Source organism: Salvelinus sp. IW2-2015, linkage group LG23 (assembly GCF_002910315.2).
Source record: "Salvelinus sp. IW2-2015 linkage group LG23, ASM291031v2, whole genome shotgun sequence".
NCBI lineage: Eukaryota > Metazoa > Chordata > Actinopteri > Salmoniformes > Salmonidae > Salvelinus > Salvelinus sp. IW2-2015.
The window spans coordinates 32,256,136-32,276,922 of record NC_036863.1 but is presented as its reverse complement, the minus strand read 5'-3'; the positions used below and the strand labels follow the sequence as shown (position 1 = coordinate 32,276,922).

Sequence of the window (20,787 nt, the reverse complement as noted above, 5' to 3'; positions counted from 1 at the left end):
CCCCTCCCCAATGACGGACATTATTATTAGAAGTCATATTATTCATAGTACAGACAGTATACTGAACAAATGTGTCAGTCAATTATACCAGCGGCACTTGACTATAGACAGAATACATATTAATTTATACGTCATTGCACTTGATGCTCAAGTTATGTTACAGTATTTGAAACACTGCTTTGCACTGAAGTTATGAAATGTGATACTTTTCGAACGAGAAGGACTATGGGAAAGCAAGTCTACAGTATCAAGCGAGCTCGTTCTGCAGCATGCAGCCACTAATGTCAATAAACTACAATCCCCAAAAGCCCTTGTATCGTTGACTTAAGCAACGTTTTTGTCGACGTGGGAAAGGGTCTGCTCAGTGCTAACACAAACAAATAAATGTCCATGGATGTCGGTTGCAATAGAAATGAACATCTTGACATGCACATTGGATTCAATAAATATATGGTAATTGAAACTGCCTCTGGAAGCAATAGACATATGTGAATTGAAATATGTGGCTTAAACCTGAAGAGATATTGCTGAAAAATGCATTCAAGTTATGGGTGACGGAAAAAGGCAACGATTATTTCGTATTACAAAGGAGGCGAGGATATGGAGAAGGAGGAGGCGGTTTGACAGGTATGTGTTCTGTTCGCTGCTGTTCTGTTAAAACCCAGTGGCACCGCAATGACCGTCTAGCGAAGTGCTCACGCCATCAGACGAGAGCTCATATTTCCGTTATATTTTCTAATGTCCCCCAGATTATGGCATGTATAGGGGAGGGAGGCAGCCAGGTCTCCAGATGCGCGTGACAAATTGACAGCCTGAGCCTGGACTTCAAATGTTAGCTTTGATTGCAACAGGTACACAATATAAAGTATGTGGACACCCCCTATTTCAGGCACACCCATTGCTGACAGGTGTATWAAATCGAACACACAGCCATGCATTCTCAATAGACAAACATTTGCAGTGGAATGGCCTTTACTGAATAACTCAGTGAKRTTCAATYTGGCACCGTCATAGGATGCCATCTTTCCAACAAGTCAATGTGTCAAATTTCTGCCCTGCTAGAGCTGCCCCAGTCAACTGTAAGGGCTGTTCTTGTGAAGTGGAAACGTCTAGGAGTAGCAACTGCTCAGCTGCGAAGTGTTAGGCCACAGAACGGGACTGCTGACTCGCATCGCATGTAAAAATCAACTGTCCTTGGTTGCAACATTCACTACTGAATTKCAAACTGCCTCTGGAAGCACCGTCAACACAAGAACTATTCGTTGGGAGCTTCATGAAATGGGTTTCCATGGAAGTTCAGCCACACAGACACCTAAGATCACCATGCCCACTGTTTTACATGGTTTTGGCTAGCCCCCTTAGTTTCAGTGAAGAGATCTCAATGCTACAGCATACAATGACATTCTAGACGATACTGTGRTTCCAACTTTGTGACAGTTTGGGGAAAGCCCTTTCCTGTTTTAGCATGACAATGCCCCCGTGCATAAAGCGAGGTCCATACAGAAATGGTTTGTCGAGATCAGTGTGAAAGAACTTGACTGACCTGCACAGAGACCTAACCTCAACCCCATCGAACACCTTTGGGATGAATTGGAACGCTGACTGCGAGCCAGGCCTAATCACCCAACATCAGTGCCCGACCTCACTAATGCTCTTGTGGCTGAATAGAATTAAGTCCCCGCAGCAATGTTCCAACATCTAGTTGAAAGCCTTCCTAGAAGAGTGGAGGCTGTTATAGCAGCAAAGGGGGACGAACTCCATATTAATGTGCATGATTTTGGAATGAGATGTTAGACGAGCAGATGTCCACATACTTTTGGTCATGTAGTGTTTCTACAATGTAACAGTTTACAGTAGCTTACCTACGATGCAGATTGGTTATTTTGTTAACACTGACTGAGCTGTCTGTTTACAAACCACAGTCACTACACTTAACGTCTGGGGCGTATTCATTACGCCAATTCTGTTGCAAAAGTTTCTTAAACGGAACGAAACAGGAAGGGACTTACCTGAATTTGTCCAATAGAAACTCTCCTTTTAGTTGCAATGGTTTGGACTGATGATTACACCAATGTTGTTTGCACACACGCTATGACATGGTAGTGTGTGTCAAATATTGGGTTGCTGACATTTGCTTTAGTTTATGGGTGGAGCAATGGGCTATACTGATGTGCACTTCTGTATGAGAATGTACTGTATCTACTCAAGCCAGGTCAATGCTCATCCTTTCTATAGTGTCAGTCTGGTCTACTAATTCCCTGCATTTGAAGTGGAATGATCATATTCTACATTATAAAAAATTATGTTTGTTGATCTTTGAGTTCAATACTGCCCTATTTGATTACATATTGATCCTCCTTCACCGTGCAAGTCAGGAGTCATTCATTGTATARATTACACCAAGAGTGAGTAGGGTACCTTGTTTGCTCAATTGCAGTCAATGAATGTCAGCTGTCAGTTTCCCAATAATAGTAGGTTGTCTTGCACATGGTCACGCAGAGGCTCCAATAAGCCAATTCTCAGCTGTTGATCACAGTTATCCACTTGACTGAAACYGCATAGCTAAATTTCACATTTTCTCTCATCTCTAATGCTAAAAATAGCAATGGTGGCCTTCTATTCTGTTGAAGCCAACGGTGTTCCAGTGGTTATAGCCTACTGATTGTCATGGTACATGTATTTGTCAATTAGATGGACACTGAGAACACAATTTTTGGGGCACAATAGATATATTCTCTGACTGGGCTAATGATGGATGGAGGTCCACCAATGGCTGCTCTCCTCCTGTTCAACGCCTTCTCGGAAGCCCCCTGCAACTCTAACTTTTTATCCTGAAGTATCCAAATTTAAATCTCAAATGGCCACAGGGCAGAGGYCAGGCTATTATCCAGTGATGCCTGCTCCTAATTAGGCCCTTGCAGACTGCAGATGCACAATTTCTGTCAGAGTGTCTGCCAAACTTTTATCATGGATGATGTACAGTATGGGGCAAAACAAAGTCTGAAATCAGTTCACAGATGTAGTGTCTCATCCACCAGTCGGCTCTTGTTAGCAATTAGCCTGGGTTTGAGGTTAAGACCACTTTACAGCTGTGTCATGATCCCCATCGTATCCAGAGTAGCCATAGATGCTGCTGATGCAGTCTGGGATAGCAGTATAGCTCTGACCTTGTTAATAATTTATGAAGGCCACTATGGGGGTAGATCGGTAACACAACACTGTTGGTTTGAGTCACCGACAGGCAGGACACTTGAATGTGATGATAAGCAGCACAATATCCATTGAGTTTTGACTGTTCCATGTTACATTATCATGGCATGCTGATCCAACCCAGYTGAAAGGGCTGTTTTGTTTGCTAGATACTGTAAATCAATAGACATGAAATTGACTCATGATTTTGAAATGTRTTATCATGTCTTTTAAAATGTCTGACTGTTAATGGAAATGATTGCTACATATTTTTGGGACAGGTCTCCTGGTTGGAACTCTGGATACGATGCTGGACTCTACGTCTAAGGTTGCGCCGTTTCGCATTCTACACCAGACACCGGACTCCCAGGTCTACTGGTCAATAGCGTGTGGTGAGAGTCTCTCTACACTTTCTCAACTATACTCTTCAGTCAGAGTAGACAACACACATTAAGTGTTTTACCCACTTCATATGTATGTACTGTATTCTAGTCAAGGCTCATCCTATGTAACTACTGCTGTATACACAATTTTTATTCATATACTGTCCATAATATCTAATCACACCATCATATACATATTTATATTCCAGACTCTGACATTGCTCGTTCTATTATTTCTGTATTTCTTAATTCCTTTCTTTTTCTTTTTGCGATTTGCATGTTTTGTATTGCTAGGTATTAATGCACTGTTGGAGCTAGGAAGATAAGCATTTCGCTACACCCGCGATAACATCTGCAAAATATGTGTACGCGACTAATGAAATGTCATTTGATTTGAACGTAAACATTATATATAGGCTTTAGTCTTGTAATAACAGGCTACAATCATGTAATAACCTTTAGGATTATATTTTAGTCTAGACACATTTCCCATTTTGTAACAAAATAGATGGCTTAGTCATGGATAGTGTCAACAGTTTCCTTTCAATTGTGACTAAGTWTTCCCTGTGGTTAGGTGGCACCAAGGAGGAGATCAGCCAACACTGGGAGTGGCTGGAGAAGAACATCATGAGAACCCTGTCTGTGTTTGACTCCAGCGATGACATCACCAGCTTTGTGCAGGGCAAGATCAGAGTAAGTAATCACTAAAGCTTATTAAACATGTGGTTAGACACAGACATCAACAATACTATTGTTGATCTCTGCCACTCTCACGGGAGATGGAGGCCTCCTCCAGACTTAATGATTTATTCATGTAGTGAAGCCTACTGATGKTAAGTGGCACGTGCTTACTCTTTGAAAATAGTTGGTGGTGATTGTTATTTCACTACTGCTTTATGATATGGAAACATTTTACTGTTTGTTGAAAGCTAAGCAAAGGATAGTAGGTTTAATAACAATATGAATTAAGAAACAATATTATGCTAATCTATATGCCTTGATACATATTACAGAGTGGAGATGGCATGCTGACTTGTTTAGACTGCTCAATTATATTAGCTATCTCAGTGGCCAATAGGGGGATGTTGACCTCTCCTRTCTATAAAGGGTCTGATTGCTGAGGAAGGAAAGGTGTCATGCGTGCAGGAGGATGACCCTGAGAAGTTCCGTGAGGCGCTGCTAAGGTTTGAGAAATGGTTTGACCTCCCTCAGAAGGAGAAGCTGGTCACCTACTACTCCTGCAGCTACTGGAGGGGTCGRGTGCCCTGCCAGGGCTGGCTCTACCTCAGCACCAACTTCCTGTCCTTCTACTCCTACCTGCTGGGCTCCGAGGGTGAGACCAGAGACCTGAGCAACCCCTCACTGTTGGCTAACTGTCACTAAATTGTCACTTATCCATTGTATTTGGATACAATATTATTATCATTCCATGTCATGACAGAATGGCAGTGAGTTACTCATTGAAAATAATCTGTTTCCTTTTCAGTGAAGCTGGTTATCTCCTGGAATGAGATCTGGAGGRTGGAGAAAACGTCCAATGTCATCCTGACGGAGAGCATCCATGTGTTGGCCAATGGAGAGGACCACTTCTTCTCCATGTTCCTTCATCTCAATGAGACCTTCCTGATCATGGAGCAGCTGGCTGACTACTCCATCAAACGCCTGTTTGATAAGGAGACTTTCCAGGAAGAGCCCTCCCTCTCAGACCCTCTGCAGATCACCAAGAGGTACTGTACTGACGGACTGTCCCTGCGCTCTTCCACATAACTCCTATTTGACAGTTACATCAGGGCACCGTGGTGAACTGAGATGATAGTCATAATTCTGTTTAGTTCTTCCATGCTCTTCTCAGTCACTTTCCTCTCTTCCAGAGGCTTAGAAACGCACGCTAGGAACGAGCAGTTCCGGGCCTTCTTCAGGCTGCCTAAAGAGGAGAACCTGCTGGAGGTGTATGAGAGCTTTCTGTGGGTGCCCTTCAGCCACTTCAACACGCTGGGGAAGATCTGTCTTTCCGAGAGCTACCTGTGTTTCGCCAGCCAGGATGGCAGCCAGTGCCACGTCATCATCCCCATGAGAGAGGCAAGACGCTTCCACGAAACATAACTAATTTCTGATCAAATATGTTCTGTTGCTCAGTGGTTTGTCCAGTGTTGTTGAAACCAACTCCTATCCTTACAGGTGATTGGTGTGGAGAAGCCGGACCGTAGCAGCAGGGCTTTGATTGTGTGTGTGCGGGGTAAGAGGGCTCTACGGTTCTCTGAAGTCCGAGACTTTGAGCGCCTCGCCAATGCAATCCGCAAGAGGTGTGGGATGACGGCCAGTCCTCAGCACTCTGCATCAACTGATGTAACTTACTGTTTTGACCTTTGCCATCAACCTTCCAACTGTCTCTAATTCACCTCCTTATCTGCCAGGCTATAATTGCTGCTGTTGAAAACAAACAGAACTGTGTGTTCACTGTGCCTTGCAGGTCATCAGAGGGGAGTGCCAGAACCTCATCAATCACTTTGAGGACAACCCAGAGGAGGTGGCTTTGATGGTGGGACAGAAGGACAGCAGCAAGGCGGTCAGCACTGAGGCCCTCATGACCGTGTTCCATCCCCAGGACACTGAAAACCTGGACCCCAAAATGGTGGATATAAGTGGTCTATTTCTCTAAAATATTACTTTTCCTCATAGTATGAAGAAATATAAACATTTCACTAAAATATAAACGCAACATGTAAAGTGTTGCTCCCGTATTTCATGAGCTGAAATAAAAGATCCCCTACATTTTCCATATACACAAAAAGCTTATTTCTCTAAAATGTGTACACATTTGTTTACATCCCTGTTAGGTAGCATTTCTCCTTTGACAAAATAATCCATCCACCTGACAGGTGTGGCATATCAAGAAGCTGATTAAACAGCATGATCATTACACAGGTGTACCTTGTGCTGGGAACAATAAAAGGCCACTCTAAATTGTACAGTTGTGTCCCACAACACAATGCCACAGATGTCTCATGTTTTGAGGGAGCGTGCAATTGGCATGCTGATTGCAGGAATGTCCACCAGAGCTGTTGCCAGAGAATTGAATGTTCATTTCTCTACCATAAGCCGCCTCCAACATCATTTTAGAGAATTTGGCACTGTCCAACTGGCCTCACAACCGAAGACCATGTGTATGGCATCGTGTGGGGGAGTGTTTTGCTTATGTCATAATTGTGAATAGATTGCCCCATCCTGGCAGTGGGGTTATGGTATGGGCAGGCATAAACTACGGACAATGAACACAATTACACTTTATCAATGGCAATTTGAATGCACAGAGATACCGTGACGAGATCCGGAGGCCCATTGTCGCGCCATTCATCCGCCACCATCACCTCATGTTTCAGCATGATAATGCACAGCCCCATATCGCAAGGATCTGTACACAATTCCTGGAAGATGAAAATTTTCCAGTTCTTCCGTGACCTGCATACTCACCAGACATGTTCCCCATTGAGCTTGTTTGGGATGCTCTGGATCGACATGTACGACAGCGTGTTCTAGTTCCCGCCGATATCCATCAACTTCGCACAACCATTGAAGAGGAGATGTGTCGTGCTGCATGATGCAAATGGTGGTCACACCAGATAGTGACTGGTTTTCTGATCCACGCCTCTATCTTTTTTTTAAGGCATCTGTCACCAACAGATGCATATCTGTATTCCCCATCATGTCAAATCCATAGATTAGGGCCTATTGAATTTATTTCAATTTACTGATTTCCTTATATAAACTAACTCAGTGAAATCTTTGAAAATATTGCATCTTGCGTTTTTATATTTTTGTTCAGGATAGTTTCTCTAGAACAGTTTTTTTTTTTCAGTGTGAGAATGATAATAGGGTGGAGTTTTTTTTTAAAGGTGCTCTCCCTGTACTGTAGAGGTGTCCCAGCCTTGACAGCTCATTTCTTATTCTCCTGTTTCATCTCTGTGCCTGACAGCTGAAGGAGAAGATGAAGGAGCAGTCATGGAACATCCACTTCTCAGAATATGGCCGTGGCACCAGTATGTTCTGTACCAAGAAGACACGAGACCTGATTGTGCGTGGCGTCCCTGAGGCCTTAAGGGGAGAGCTCTGGATGCTTTTCTCAGGTTCTGTTTGATATGGCTCATTAACTGTTAAATCGCACATATGTTTCCTTTACTGACGTGTCAAAGTGTGGTGTCTTTAATGTTTAATGCCGTAGATGGCTGTAGGAAGCTGGATGTGTTTCGTTAAATATGGAGTGGGGTGTTTTGCCTTTGTACTATAGGTGCAGTCAACGACATGGCCACTAACCCGGGGTACTACAGTGAGCTGGTGGATCAGTCTCTGGGGACCAGCACCCTGGCCACTGACGAGATAGAGCGAGACCTGCACCGCTCCCTACCAGAGCACCCTGCCTTCCAGAGCGACACAGGCATCTCTGCCCTGCGCAGAGTCCTCACCGCATACGCCTACAGGAACCCCAAAATCGGCTATTGCCAGGTACCAAGCTAGAAACCCCTATAACACTTCCTGACATTTTTTATTTTAAAAAGCTAATGGGCACCTTTACATCGCTCGTGCTTTTTCTCTTGTGAAGGCCATGAACATCCTGACGTCAGTCCTTTTGCTCTATGCAAAAGAGGAGGAGGCTTTCTGGCTGCTGGTGGCCGTCTGTGAGAGGATGCTGCCTGATTACTTTAACCGCAGGATCATCGGTGAGTGACGCAGCTGAATAGCAATATAATTTTTAGTTGTAGCATGACATTAGAAATTTGTACTGTATGTATGTGTGTTTGATACTGAATTACACTTTCCCCCTTAACTGCTAAAAATCCTGTTTACAAACTTGTTTCCTCAGGTGCACTGGTGGACCAGGCGGTGTTTGAGGAACTGATTCGAATGCACCTCACCCAGCTGACGGAGCACATGACAGACCTGACCTTCTTCTCCTCCGTGTCCCTGTCCTGGTTCCTCACCCTGTTTATCAGCGTCCTGCCAATAGAGAGCGCGGTCAACGTGGTCGATTGCTTCTTCTACGACGGCATCAAAGCCATCCTGCAGCTGGGCCTGGCTGTGCTCGACTACAACATGGAGGGCCTGATCAGCTCCCATGACGACGCTGAGGCAGTCACCATCCTCAACAAGTGAGTGTCAACACAGAGAGGGCGGGGTCTGAAGGTCAACTGAATTGGTTATTTCAAAGTACCGTATTAGGTTATGGTTGGATTGTGAAGTAACATAATCTCCAAAACAATGAGTTAATTCTATAGGAATGTCCATTTAATTAATGTTACTTAACTGCTGCTCTGTTTGCCCTGGCAGGTTTTTTGATAATGTTACAAATAAGGACAGTCCTCTTCCACAAACAGTGCAGCAAAACTCTGTAGGGAACAACGACAAAGCATCATCCATCTCCAAGGTGGACGTCAGTGATCTCATCAAAGAAGCCTATGAGGTACTGTAACAGTCAGAGTTGCTAGGGCCCATGTCTCAATGTCAGGCTTGTCTTTGATTAGACTTTTTTAATTTGCTGACAGAAATATGGAGACTTGAAATCAGAGGAAGTAGAGAGCATGCGGAAAAGAAACAAACTATATGTTATCCAAACGTTAGAGGATACAACCAAGCAAAATGTGGTGAGTTGCTCATCCCCAAACTTCCATAGCATCTTTTTGGCATTGTTTACTACAATTTGATGTAGGATTATTTGAGATTTACTTTTTTCCCAGCTGCGGGTAGTGTCACAAGAAGTAAAGTTCAGTGCTTCCCAGCTTGACGAACTTTATGTATTGTTCAAGGTGGGTGCAATATCTCAATCACTCTTTTCAAATAATAATAATATACTACTGCATACCTACATGCATTAATATTCCTTCTTATAGACATAGACACAGAGTTGACATGACTGGCATGAAAAATGTAAATATGTTGAAAATAGACACAAAGTTAACCGCTGGAGATTGAATACTTCAATGTGTTTCCAGAGGCAACATTTCCTCAGCTGCTACTGGATGATGAACAGCCCAGTGCTGCTGCACCACGACCCCAGCCTGGCCTATCTGGAGCAGTACCAGCTGGGCTTCCATCAGTTCAGCCTGCTCTTCTCCCTCCTGGAGCCCTGGTCCCTCTGCAGCGGAAAGGACGCCCTCTTCCTCTGGGCCTTCCGCCTGCTGGATGAGAACCAGGATGGCCTCGTCAACTTCAAAGAGTTCTGCTGTGCCTTGGGTAAGGTTACACCAGCGCTCTGATGCATAGCTACAAGTCTTTGAACGCTGTTCCCACCCTCTGCTTCTAACATTATCTGTGGGAACTGTATGTCACATCTAATCCAGCATCAACCTCATGAAACCTTTCATGCTAATTTACCCCTTCCCTATTTTGTTCTTACTACAGACATTTTGTACAGCGGCACTTTCACCAACAAACTGAAATTCCTGTTCAAGCTTCATCAGCCACCAGGTAAGTAAGATCACCAATAACTTCATCAGCACCTTCTCTATTAAAACCACTTGTCATTCTGTCTATGATACTTTTGTTCTGTATTCCTTCTCAAGTACCTTCACAAAGTATTCATACCCCTTGACTTATTCCACATTTTGTTGTTACAGCCTGAATTCAAAATGTATTCAGTATATGTTTTTTCTCACCCATTGACACACATAATGACAGTGAAAACATGTTTTTAGACATTTTTGCACATTTATTGAAAATAAATGACAGAAATATCTCATTTACATAATTATTCACACCCCTGAGTCAATAGAAGCACTTTTTGCAGTGATTACAGCTGTTAGTCTATCTGGGTAAGTCTCTAAGCGCTTTCCACACCTGGATTCTGCAACAATTGTCCATTTATTATTTTGAAAATGTCAAGCTCTGTCAAATTGGTTGTTAATCATTGCTAAAAAAAATTCAGGTCTTGCCATAGATTTTCAAGTAGATGTAAAAAAWAATAWWWATAATAATTTACTCAGGAGCATTCAATGTCTTCTTGGTAAGCAACTCCAGTGTAGATTTAGCCGTGTGTTTTAGGTTATTTTCCTGCTGAAAGGTGAATTCATCTCCCAGTGTCTGGTGGAAAACAGACTACCAGCTTTTCCTCTAGGATTTTGCCTGTGCGTAGCTCCATTCCATTCCTTTTTTATCCTGATAAACTCCCCAGTCCTTAACAATTACAAGCATACCCATAACATGATACAGCCACCACTATGCTTGAAAATATGGTACTCAGTAAAGTATTGTATTTCCCCAAACATAACACTATTCAGAACAAAAAGTTCATTGCTTTTCCACATTTTTTGCAGTTTTACTTTAATCCCTAATTGCAAACAGGATGCATGTTTTGAAATATTTGTATTCTGTACAGGCTTCCTTCTTTTCACTCTGTCAATTAGGGTAGTATTGTGGAGTAACTACAATGTTGTTGATCCATCCTCAGTTTTCTCTTATTACAGCCATTAAACTGTTTTAAAGTCACCATTGGCCTCATGGTGAAATCCCTGAGCGGTTTCCTTCCTCTGGCAACCGAGTTAGGAAGGACGCCTGTATATTTGTAGGTATCCTGGTGGTCTAGTGTTTAAGAGTGTTTCGGCCAGTAATTAAAAAATGGTCATTGGTTCGAATCCCAGAGGTGGAAAAAATCTGCCGTTCCGCCCTTGTGCAAGGCGTTAACCCCCAACAACAACTGCTCCCGGGTGCCGATGATGTCGAGAGATGCAACCCCTGCATCTCTCTGATTCATTTTTAKCCATCTACCAATAGGTGCCCTTCTTTGCAAGGCATTGGAAAACCTCCCTGGTCTTTGTGGTTGAATTTGTGTTTGAAATTCACTGCACGATTGAGGGACCTTACACACAAAAAAATTGTGTGGTGTACAGAGATGAGGTAAACATTCAAATCATGTTAAACACTTGTTTCACACAGAGCACTACTCAAGACATTTCAGCTTTTCATTTTTTATTAATTTGTAAACATTTCTAAAAACATAATTCCACTTTGACATTATGGTGTATTGTGTGTAGGCCAGTGACCAAAAATCTAAATTTAATCAATTTTAAATTCAGACAAACACACCACATTTTGGAAAAAGTCAAGGGGGTGTGAATGTTTTCTGAAGGCACTGTATAATAAGAAACAAATCCCAATACAATTTTCCTGCAGACTGTGCCTTTCTAATTTCAACTGTACTGTATATTTTGTGCTACTCTTCTACTCACCAACTAATCTCTTTGTTAACTGTTCCGTACATCTGTCCCTACTGTAATGTTGTATGCTCTCACAGACAATGTCTTCTTCCAGCTTTCACAGGTAGTCCTTTCCAATCAAAGGCCCAAAGACTGCCTCACTTTATTCCAATGACTGACGACCTATCCCTCTTGAGTCGATTGACTGGTCAGCTTGCTTTGCTCTTTTCTTTCTCTGCTATAACCATTTCACTCTAGTCCTCCCTGTGCTTTTCTCTTTGGTAGATGCTCATCTGTCTGTCTTTAACAATGTCTTAAATGTGGGTCTTTTGTTGTGTACAATTTGTTTTACTACCATCTAGGGATGTTAACTAAATTGGTTAGCCGCCAAAAATGCATTTGACCGGTGATGCTTATCGGTCTACAGGTTAATTTGCATAATTTAGTGGAATTACATGACGACTAACACCAATTTATCTTACGGCCAAGATCCTTTTTTAATGCGTAAATTTGGATAGCCAAGCTTGCTTCGCACTCATGTGGGTGCTAACAAGCAGGTGAGCTAGTGCTAGGTTTCAATAGCCAATCCAGTAGGGTCTGGAAACTATAGTGAACTTTTCCCAACTTTGGTCCTGCCCTGTACAGCCAGGGCAGGACCAAAGTCCTATGTTCGCATTGCCCAACGGTCCCCTGACCACTTTGCTTCCTTCATTGAAAATGAATGGTCTTCTGTTGTTTCATATCCCCCCAATGTGCTATATGGATCTCTTGTTGTTTATCACACGTGCACAGCATACATAGTCTAGTTTGAGGAGCAGTATAGCCTATCACCTGTCATCCAGAGTGAGAGCAGCTCATTAAAAAGAGGGTACTGGAATGAAATGTGTTTTTTAAGGCCAGTCATTACGCAACAAATTGCTTAACAGTTCTAAATGCAACCACGTGTTAAACTGTTTTGACGCCGCCCGAGTGGCGCAGCGGTCTAACGCACTGCATCGCAGTGCTTGAGGCGTCACTACTAAGTCCCTCACTGTTGCCGCTTGTTATAGACCCCCCTCAGCTCCCAGCTGTGCCCTTGACACCGTATGTGAATTGATTGCCCCCCATCTATCGTCAGAGTTTGTACTGCTAGGTGGCCTAAATTGGGAAATGCTTAAAACCCCGGCCGTCCTACAATCTAAGCTAGATGCCCTCAATCTCACACAAATTATCAAGGAACCTACCAGGTACAACCCCAAATCCGTAAACATGGGCACCCTCATAGATATCATCCTGACCAACTTGCCCTCTAAATACACCTCTGCTGTTTTCAACCAGGATCTCAGTGATCACTGCCTCATTGGCTGCATCCGTTATGGGTTCGCGGTTCAACGACCACCCCTCATCACTGTCAAACGCTCCCTAAAACACTTCTGCGAGCAGGCCTTTCTAATTGACCTGGCCCGGGTATCCTGGAAGGATATTGACCTCATCCCGTCAGTAGAAGATGCCTGGTTGTTCTTTAAAAGTGCTTTCCTCACCATCTTAAATAAGCATGCCCCTTTCAAAAAATGTAGAACTAAGAACAGATATAGCCCTTGGTTCACTCCAGACTTGATTGCCCTTGACCAGCACAAAAACACCCTGTGGTGTACTGSAKTAGCATCGATATGCAACTTTCAGGGTAGTCAGGAACCAATACACACAGTCAGTTAGGAAAGCAAAGGCTAGATTTTTCAAACAGAAATTTGCATCCTGTGGCACTAATTCCAAAAGTTCATGGAGAATAAGAGTACCTCCTCCCAGCTGCCCACTGCACTGAGACTAGGAAACACTGTCACCACTGATAAATCCACGATAATCGAGAATTTCAATAGGCATTTCTCTACGGCTGGCCATGCTTTCCACCTGGCTACCCCAACCCCCCGGCCAACAGCTTTGCACCCCCCGCAGCAACTGGCCCAAGCCCCCCCCCCCCCCCCGCTTCTCCTTCACCCAAATCCAGACAGCTGATGTTCTGAAAGAGCTGCAAAATTTGGATCCTACAAATCAGCTAGGCTAGACAATCTGGAACCTCTCTCCTAAAATTACTCCACGCCATTGTTGCAACCCCTATTACTAGTCTGTTCAACCTCTTTCGTATCGTCTGAGATTCCTAAAGATTGGAAAGCGGCCGCGGTCATCCCCCTCTTCAAAGGGGGAGACACTCTAGACCCAAACTGTTACATACCTACAGTTGAAGTCGAAGTTTACATACACCTTAGCCAAATACATTAACTCAGTTTTTCAGAATTTCTGACATTTAATCCTAGTAAAAATCCCTCTCTTAGGTCAGTTAGGATCACCACTTATTTTAAGAATGTGAAATGTCAGAATAATAGTAGAGATTTATTTAGCTTTTATTTCTTTCATCACATTCCAGTGGGTCATATTTACATACACTCAATTAGTATTTGTAGCATTGCCTTAAATTGTTTAACTTGGGTCAAATGTTTCGGTAGGCATTCCACAAGCTCCCACAATAATTGGGTGAATTTTGGCCCATTCCCTCCTGACAGAGGCTGGTGTAATGAGTCAGGTTGGTACTTTGGTGCAAAAGTCAAATCAATCCAGAACAACAGCAAAGAACTTGTGAAGATGCTGTAGGAAAACCGGTACAATATCTATATACACAGTAAAACAAGTTTAGTTACAACATAACCTGAAAGAGCTGCACGCAAGGAAGAAGCCCTGCTTCCAAAACCCGCCATAAAAAAGCCAGACTACGTTTTCAACATGCACATGGGAGAAAGTTTACTTTTGAGAAATTGTCCTCTGTGTCTGATGGAAATAAAAGTAGAACTGTTGGCATAACTGACCCATCGTTATGTTTGGAGGACAAAGGGGGACCTTGCAAGCGAAGAACACCATCCCAAACGTGAAGCACGGTGGCAGCATCATTGGGGGTGCGTTGCTGCGGAGAGACTCGGTGCCTTCAAAATAGATGCGATCACGAGGCAGGAAAATTTGGTGGATATAATTGAAGCAACATCTCAAGACATCAGTCAGGAAGTTAAAGCTTGGTTGCAAATGGGTCTTCCAAATGGACAATGACCCCAAGCATACTTCCAAAATTGTGACAAAATGGCTTAAGGACAACGCAGTCAAGGTATTGGAGTGGCCATCACAAAGCCCTGACCTCAATCCTAGGGCTGGGCGATATGGCAAATAAATGATCACGATATCTGTATATTTTTTTATATATAAGTATCAATATTAATCAAATTATGTTTAAAAGGTGCATATCTGCTTCAAACTCAAGGAATGCCTAATGTCTGAGTCGGACTTCAAAAAGCCAAACCACTTCCAAATTACTGAAACAGTTTAACCCTTTATATCAATAATTTCCAAATTGGAAGCTGCTCCTTCTCCATGGCTATCACTGCCACTGTTTTCGCCTACATCACTCATTTTTTGTGTGGTTAATAGTGGCTACTCCATCACTCGAGATGCTAAGTGGTTTTTAGTGGGCGTATACCTCTCCACGTGCATATTGTCACTTCGCGTTCCTGCTGCGTCAGAGGTGAAATGGACTGCTGTTCCTAATTATTCTATATCGACATTATCGGAAATTAATCCCCCCAAAAATTATGTCGTTATTGAGGGAAGTAATTACCTCGATAATTATTGATATTTGATTTATTGCCCAGCTCTACTCAATCCTATAGAAAATTTGTGGGCAGAACTGAAAAAGCGTGTGCGAGCAAGGAGGCCTACAAACCTGACTCAGTTACACCCGCTCTGTCAGGAGGAATGGGCCAGAATGCACCCAACTTATTGTGGTTAAACAATTTGTTAAACAAAAGTTAAACAATTTGACAGCAATGCTACCAAATACTAATTGAGTGTATGTAAACTTCTGACCCACTGGGAATGTGATGAAAGAAATAAAAGTTAAAGCTGAAATAAATCTCTACTATTATTCTGACATTTCACATTCTTAAAATAAAGTGGTGATTCTAACTGACCTAAGACAGGGAATTTTTACTAGNATAGAAAATTTGTGGGCAGAACTGAAAAAGCGTGTGCGAGCAAGGAGGCCTACAAACCTGACTCAGTTACACCCGCTCTGTCAGGAGGAATGGGCCAAAATTCACCCAATTTATTGTGGGATGCTTGTGGAATGCTACCTGAAACATTTGACCCAAGTTAAACAATTTAAAGGCAATGCTACCAAATACTAATTGAGTGTATGTAAACTTCTGACCCACTGGGAARGTGATGAAAGAAATAAAAGCTGAAATAAATCTCTACTATTATTCTGACATTTCACATTCTTAAAATAAAGTGGTGATTCTAACTGACCTAAGACAGGGAATTTTTACTAGGATAAAATGTCCGGTATTGTGAAAAACTGAGTATTTGGCTAAGGTGTATGTAAACTTCTGACTTCAACTGTATATATGATATAATTGCTCACTGGTTATGGTTTAGAATGGCAAAATGTACTTTACAGTTACTGTATGACTTCCTTTGACTTATGTGAATGTACTCCATTCTTACTATGTAGTGTCTGATCTTCCAGAAGATGGCGTGATCAGAAAAAGCCCTGAAAGAGGTATTTTAATTGGCATGTCTCTTTTTCTATTTTACCAAGCTTCACAATGTTGCTAATTTGAACAGAGTGTCAGAAAACACATTGCACTTTCTGTTTCACTCCCACAGGCAGAGGGAAAGTGGATCTGCAGGCCTACCTGAAACAATGGCAAGATGAGATACTAAAGAAAGAGGAGAGCATAAAGGATTTACCCAGAATTAACCAGGTGAATACACCACTATCTAGGTTAACATGAAGTCAATCTGGTGACTATGAAATAGTTATCTTTTGAACAGATCAACTTTGAACAATTTAATCCACATGTCATTCCTTTTATACAAAAGTCTTAATTTAATCCATCTCTTTTATTTTCTGGTTGTCAGGCTCAGTTTATCCAGTTTTCCAAAACGCTCTACAACCTGTTCCATAGTGACCCAGAGGAAGAGTCTCTGTACCGTGCTGTGGCTCGAGTTACCAGTCTTCTGCTGAGAATGGAAGAAGTAGGGCGCAGGCTCCAGGAGCCCACCAGTCCCCAGAAGTCCAGCACTAGCCCCATCCAGGCTGCCCTAGAGGGGGCTCTACCTGACGGGGAGGCTTCCAGCACTCCTGAGAGCAGCTCTGACACCCCTAGCACTCCCATCACTCTGGAGGCAGGCTCCATCCCACAGGAGGTCGAGTGGTCATTCGCTTTTGAGCAGATCCTGGCATCCCTGCTCAACGAGCCTGTCCTTGTGCGCTTCTTTGAGAGGCCTGTAGACATTCAAGCCCGGCTGGACCATGCCAAGTGTGCTCAGTTGAAAGCCAAGACAAACAAGTGAAGGATCCACTGTGGGTTTAACCCTCTTATCAAAGCCATTAAGTCTCTGTTCACTATCCTCTCTATTTTCTACTGTTATTTCTCCGCCTGGTCAGGTAACAGGAAAGGATCCTAAGCCAACCCTGTTCACTGTAACCAAACGTAGAAATATACTTGTATAAATTCCAGTTGTATCTTGTAGATTCATAGTTTGTCCTGTCATCTGCACACCAGCGAACCTGCTCAAGCATCTTGCTTCTATGTGCCAGAGTGGTTTTTCTCATGCAGCCATAAATCTCTCAGCTAATTTTCAGAAACACCAGCCTTTCAAATTGGGGGGAGAGTGATCAGTTGACCTGTGTGGAATATATAGGGAGCACCCTCCAGGGTAGTCACTTGAAGCCAACAATGGAAGTCAATCATTGCTTGATACCGGTGCATGTAGATGGGATTAATAATTGTATATGAGACCCTTACTGTTGCTCATCCATAATTATGCAATGAATGGAACCTAGAATGGAGAGATGAAAGAGGGACCACTGTTATTGTATTTCTAGGTTTACTTTGTAATGAAGGGATGTGGCCAGTTTATTTCTGGTCATTTTATGGAGGGGGGCTTTTGAAAACAATGGGACCACTACTTACTAAAGGCCCAAGAGAGTGCTGAATAGTTGGAATTCTACATTTCAGTTTTTTTTATGACATATCTTATGTTTTTGTCTTCAAATATCCATTTGTTTTGCTGAAATATCATGAGTGAGGGAACAAGAGCATGTTGTCATTGCCAAGTCAAATCACTTTCAGGACACAAACTAAAAACTAATTGTATAGTTGTTGTTGAGGCAACCACAAATGAGGACATTGTGCAATATTTAGATTCTAACTAATGTCTGAGTCTAAAGGAAATTAAGTTAATGTATATATAATTTGATATACAGAAGAATGTACTTAACTGTCTTATGATTTATATTATCTTGTTTGATATTGTACATTTAATTGAGTTGCAAAGGAATTACTAAATATTTGTCAGAGTAAATGTTATATTTATAATGTTTTGTAACAGGAAATTCTTGTTATGTTTGATTATATTTGTCAGACTGCAGAAAAAATATTTTCACGTGCATAACTGGTAGTGTATATCCTGTTACACATTCCTTTATAAATTGTTAGACTTTTTTGAAATGCTGTTAAGCATGAAAGGATGCATGGGCATGGATAAATTATGACAATAACTAATTATTCCAAATGCAACACAGTTGGCTCTGAATGTGTTACTTTATTTCTAGGTTTGATGTGGTGGACTGTAAAATGCAGGATTTTAGTCAGATGTTGATTGGAAAAAAACCTGCTTCAATGTCCTTTGTGTAGTATAGATATTTCTATTTTACATGAGCAGTTATAAATATTTATTTTCAAAATGAGTCAGGAAAAGGACAGCTGAGCAACTTTTACATGATTTGTATTTTCTGTATTTGAGCGTTTTTCCTCAGTGCCATCTGTGTGTAAAATCAAACCTTGCAGTTATATTATAGTCCTCTAAAATGATATTCCTTGTTATAATAGATGCTAAGGTTAATATAAATGTCACTTTAAAGCATTTACTTGACAGCACAATATCATAAAATATGGTCGATATGTAGCTATTTTGCAGTTTTTTTAATCAATCTAGTAATGAATACTTATTCATGGGAGAGCAAGTGTTACTGTTTAAAATTAGCAGTTTACTCTACATTGCATTAGTAGTGACTCTTGAGTGTGAAGTTAAATTCACCTGTGAACAAGTCAACTAAATGAAAGTCTTAACATATTTGCAGGGAAATTGCCATTTCAAATGACACAGTTCTCATGATAGATTGTTGTAGACTACACTCACATTTAGAAATAAAGAGACATTGTCTATGGGCTTTATCAGTTATGCAGTAGACATCTGTAGTCAGATTTTTATCAACTTGATGCAATACATAGGATAATGGTGTACTTATTACCAGTGAAACTATATTACGTGACCTTTTATTTCCCCTTTAAGCAGTTTACGCTTTAAGATGACTCATAGCACAAATGTATTTAGGCCGACTTAAGATAACTTGTAAATGTAATGGCATTGTTTCCAATTAATGGTCTTAATTACAGTACTCTCATTTAAACACATTTATATGGTGACTGTCTACAGTCTGTGTACTGCCTGTTTTTGTGGGGGGGGGGGGGGGTTTGGAGGAAAATGAATCCGTTGAAATGTTATGTCGTTTTTGATCTGCCTGTGCCTACCACAAGTGACACTATGTGAATGTCAAACGTCTTGAAATGAAATAAAGTTATAATTAAAAAATCTGAGTTTGTCTGTCTTAGACATCAAATATGTTTATTTGAATGAATGAGTTGTTTTGCAAATAGGCCAAGTGAATGAACAGAACAGCCAGGATGGATTTGAACCACTCCAGGTCAAAAAAGGTCAGAGATAGGAAACACTGTTCCTGGAGTTCCGCAGGATTTTGTTCCAACTAGGCACCACACTTGACCAACTGAGCTAATTGATCAGTTCAATAAATTCAACAACTGGTCTTCCAGGTCAGTTAAATAAAAAGCATAAAATGCCTACCCCTGTAGTAGGCTATGCTTACATATAGCAAGAGGTGTCACTCATTCCATGGAGGGCCTCCTGTCTGCAGGTTTGAGTTTTTTTATTAAGTGAGGAGCGAAAACCTGCAGACACTAGGCCCTCCGTGGAATGAGTCTGACACCCTTGACCTAACATGTATCCCTCTCGAGCAGAGTTTCCCAAACTCTGTCTTGGTGCCACCACCCCCCCACCCCGGTGCAATTTTTTTGAGAAAGCTGTAGCTTGGGGATGTCCCTCTGGGGTTACTCGCCACCCCTGTTGTTGATTTAACCTTGGTGGAAAATAGCTAAATGTTAGAAGCTTTTATGTTTCCTTCACAGTTTTTACAGATGGTTCCAAGGATCCTGATAGTGGACACACGGGAGCAGGAGTTTATGTTCCTGAATTTGATGTGCAGAAATACTGTAGAAGACTTAACAGATGGCCTGTCTGCATACTCTTTTGAACTATTGGCAATGGAAATTGCTCTCCAGTGGGMGGTGGAAGCTTAACCTATTAGAATTGTATTATGCACAGGCTCTTTGTCTGTACTGTGTAGTTTATCCTCCGGTAACTCTAATAGTAGTGATCTACTATTGGAGGCATTAGGTCTATTATGGAGAATTGAGAGACTGGGTGTGGCAGTGCGTTTCTGCTGTAGATATGTATAGAGTACTCAAATAGGATATAACCTGTTTTAGCAGTTGTCATTGAGGGCTTCCCCCATTTTAAAGTAGTCAACTGGGTGGCGATTCCTGTAGGTTGGGAGCAACAACCAATGATCAGAGCAGTGTTGTCTTCTTCAAATTGGGATCTATGGTTTGTAAATGACTTTAATGCCATCTAGTGTCCACAATATATAAATTACAATATTTGGTTTCGGACTCAAACGGGGATATGGTTCCAATCGTTTTTCCACCATTCATTTTTCCCATAGGGGATTTTAGAAACACTTAAAATAAGGGCTGTGTTTCGTGTAGGCTTACCCTGGCGTGACATTTTGATAACCATGTAAATCTCTCTTGGACAAGGTGACTTACTAATATTTGGCTCTATTTACTCTCAGATTTGAAAATGCTAATTAG

At 41.9% G+C, this 20,787-nt stretch overlaps 1 protein-coding gene across 2 annotated transcripts; it reads left to right on the top strand.

Annotated features, from left to right (window-relative positions):
- Nucleotides 1-415: 415 nt before the first annotated feature.
- LOC111950378 (TBC1 domain family member 8B) lies at nt 416-17,539 on the top strand. Of its 2 annotated transcripts, XM_023967914.2 has the most exons (21): nt 416-627; nt 3,471-3,581; nt 4,147-4,265; nt 4,680-4,905; nt 5,059-5,299; nt 5,444-5,651; nt 5,751-5,918; nt 6,043-6,204; nt 7,546-7,696; nt 7,858-8,072; nt 8,170-8,287; nt 8,431-8,716; nt 8,895-9,027; nt 9,110-9,208; nt 9,302-9,370; nt 9,557-9,797; nt 9,966-10,031; nt 11,871-11,963; nt 16,284-16,331; nt 16,439-16,536; nt 16,694-17,539. In XM_023967914.2, the coding sequence occupies exons 1-21, from the start codon at nt 501-503 to the stop codon at nt 17,126-17,128; spliced, it is 3,414 nt and encodes a 1,137-aa protein (XP_023823682.1). In that variant the 5' UTR covers nt 416-500; the 3' UTR covers nt 17,129-17,539. The 2 variants fall into 2 exon arrangements, with proteins under 2 accessions (XP_023823682.1, XP_023823683.1); XM_023967915.2 differs by lacking the exon at nt 11,871-11,963.
- Nucleotides 17,540-20,787: the final 3,248 nt, after the last annotated feature.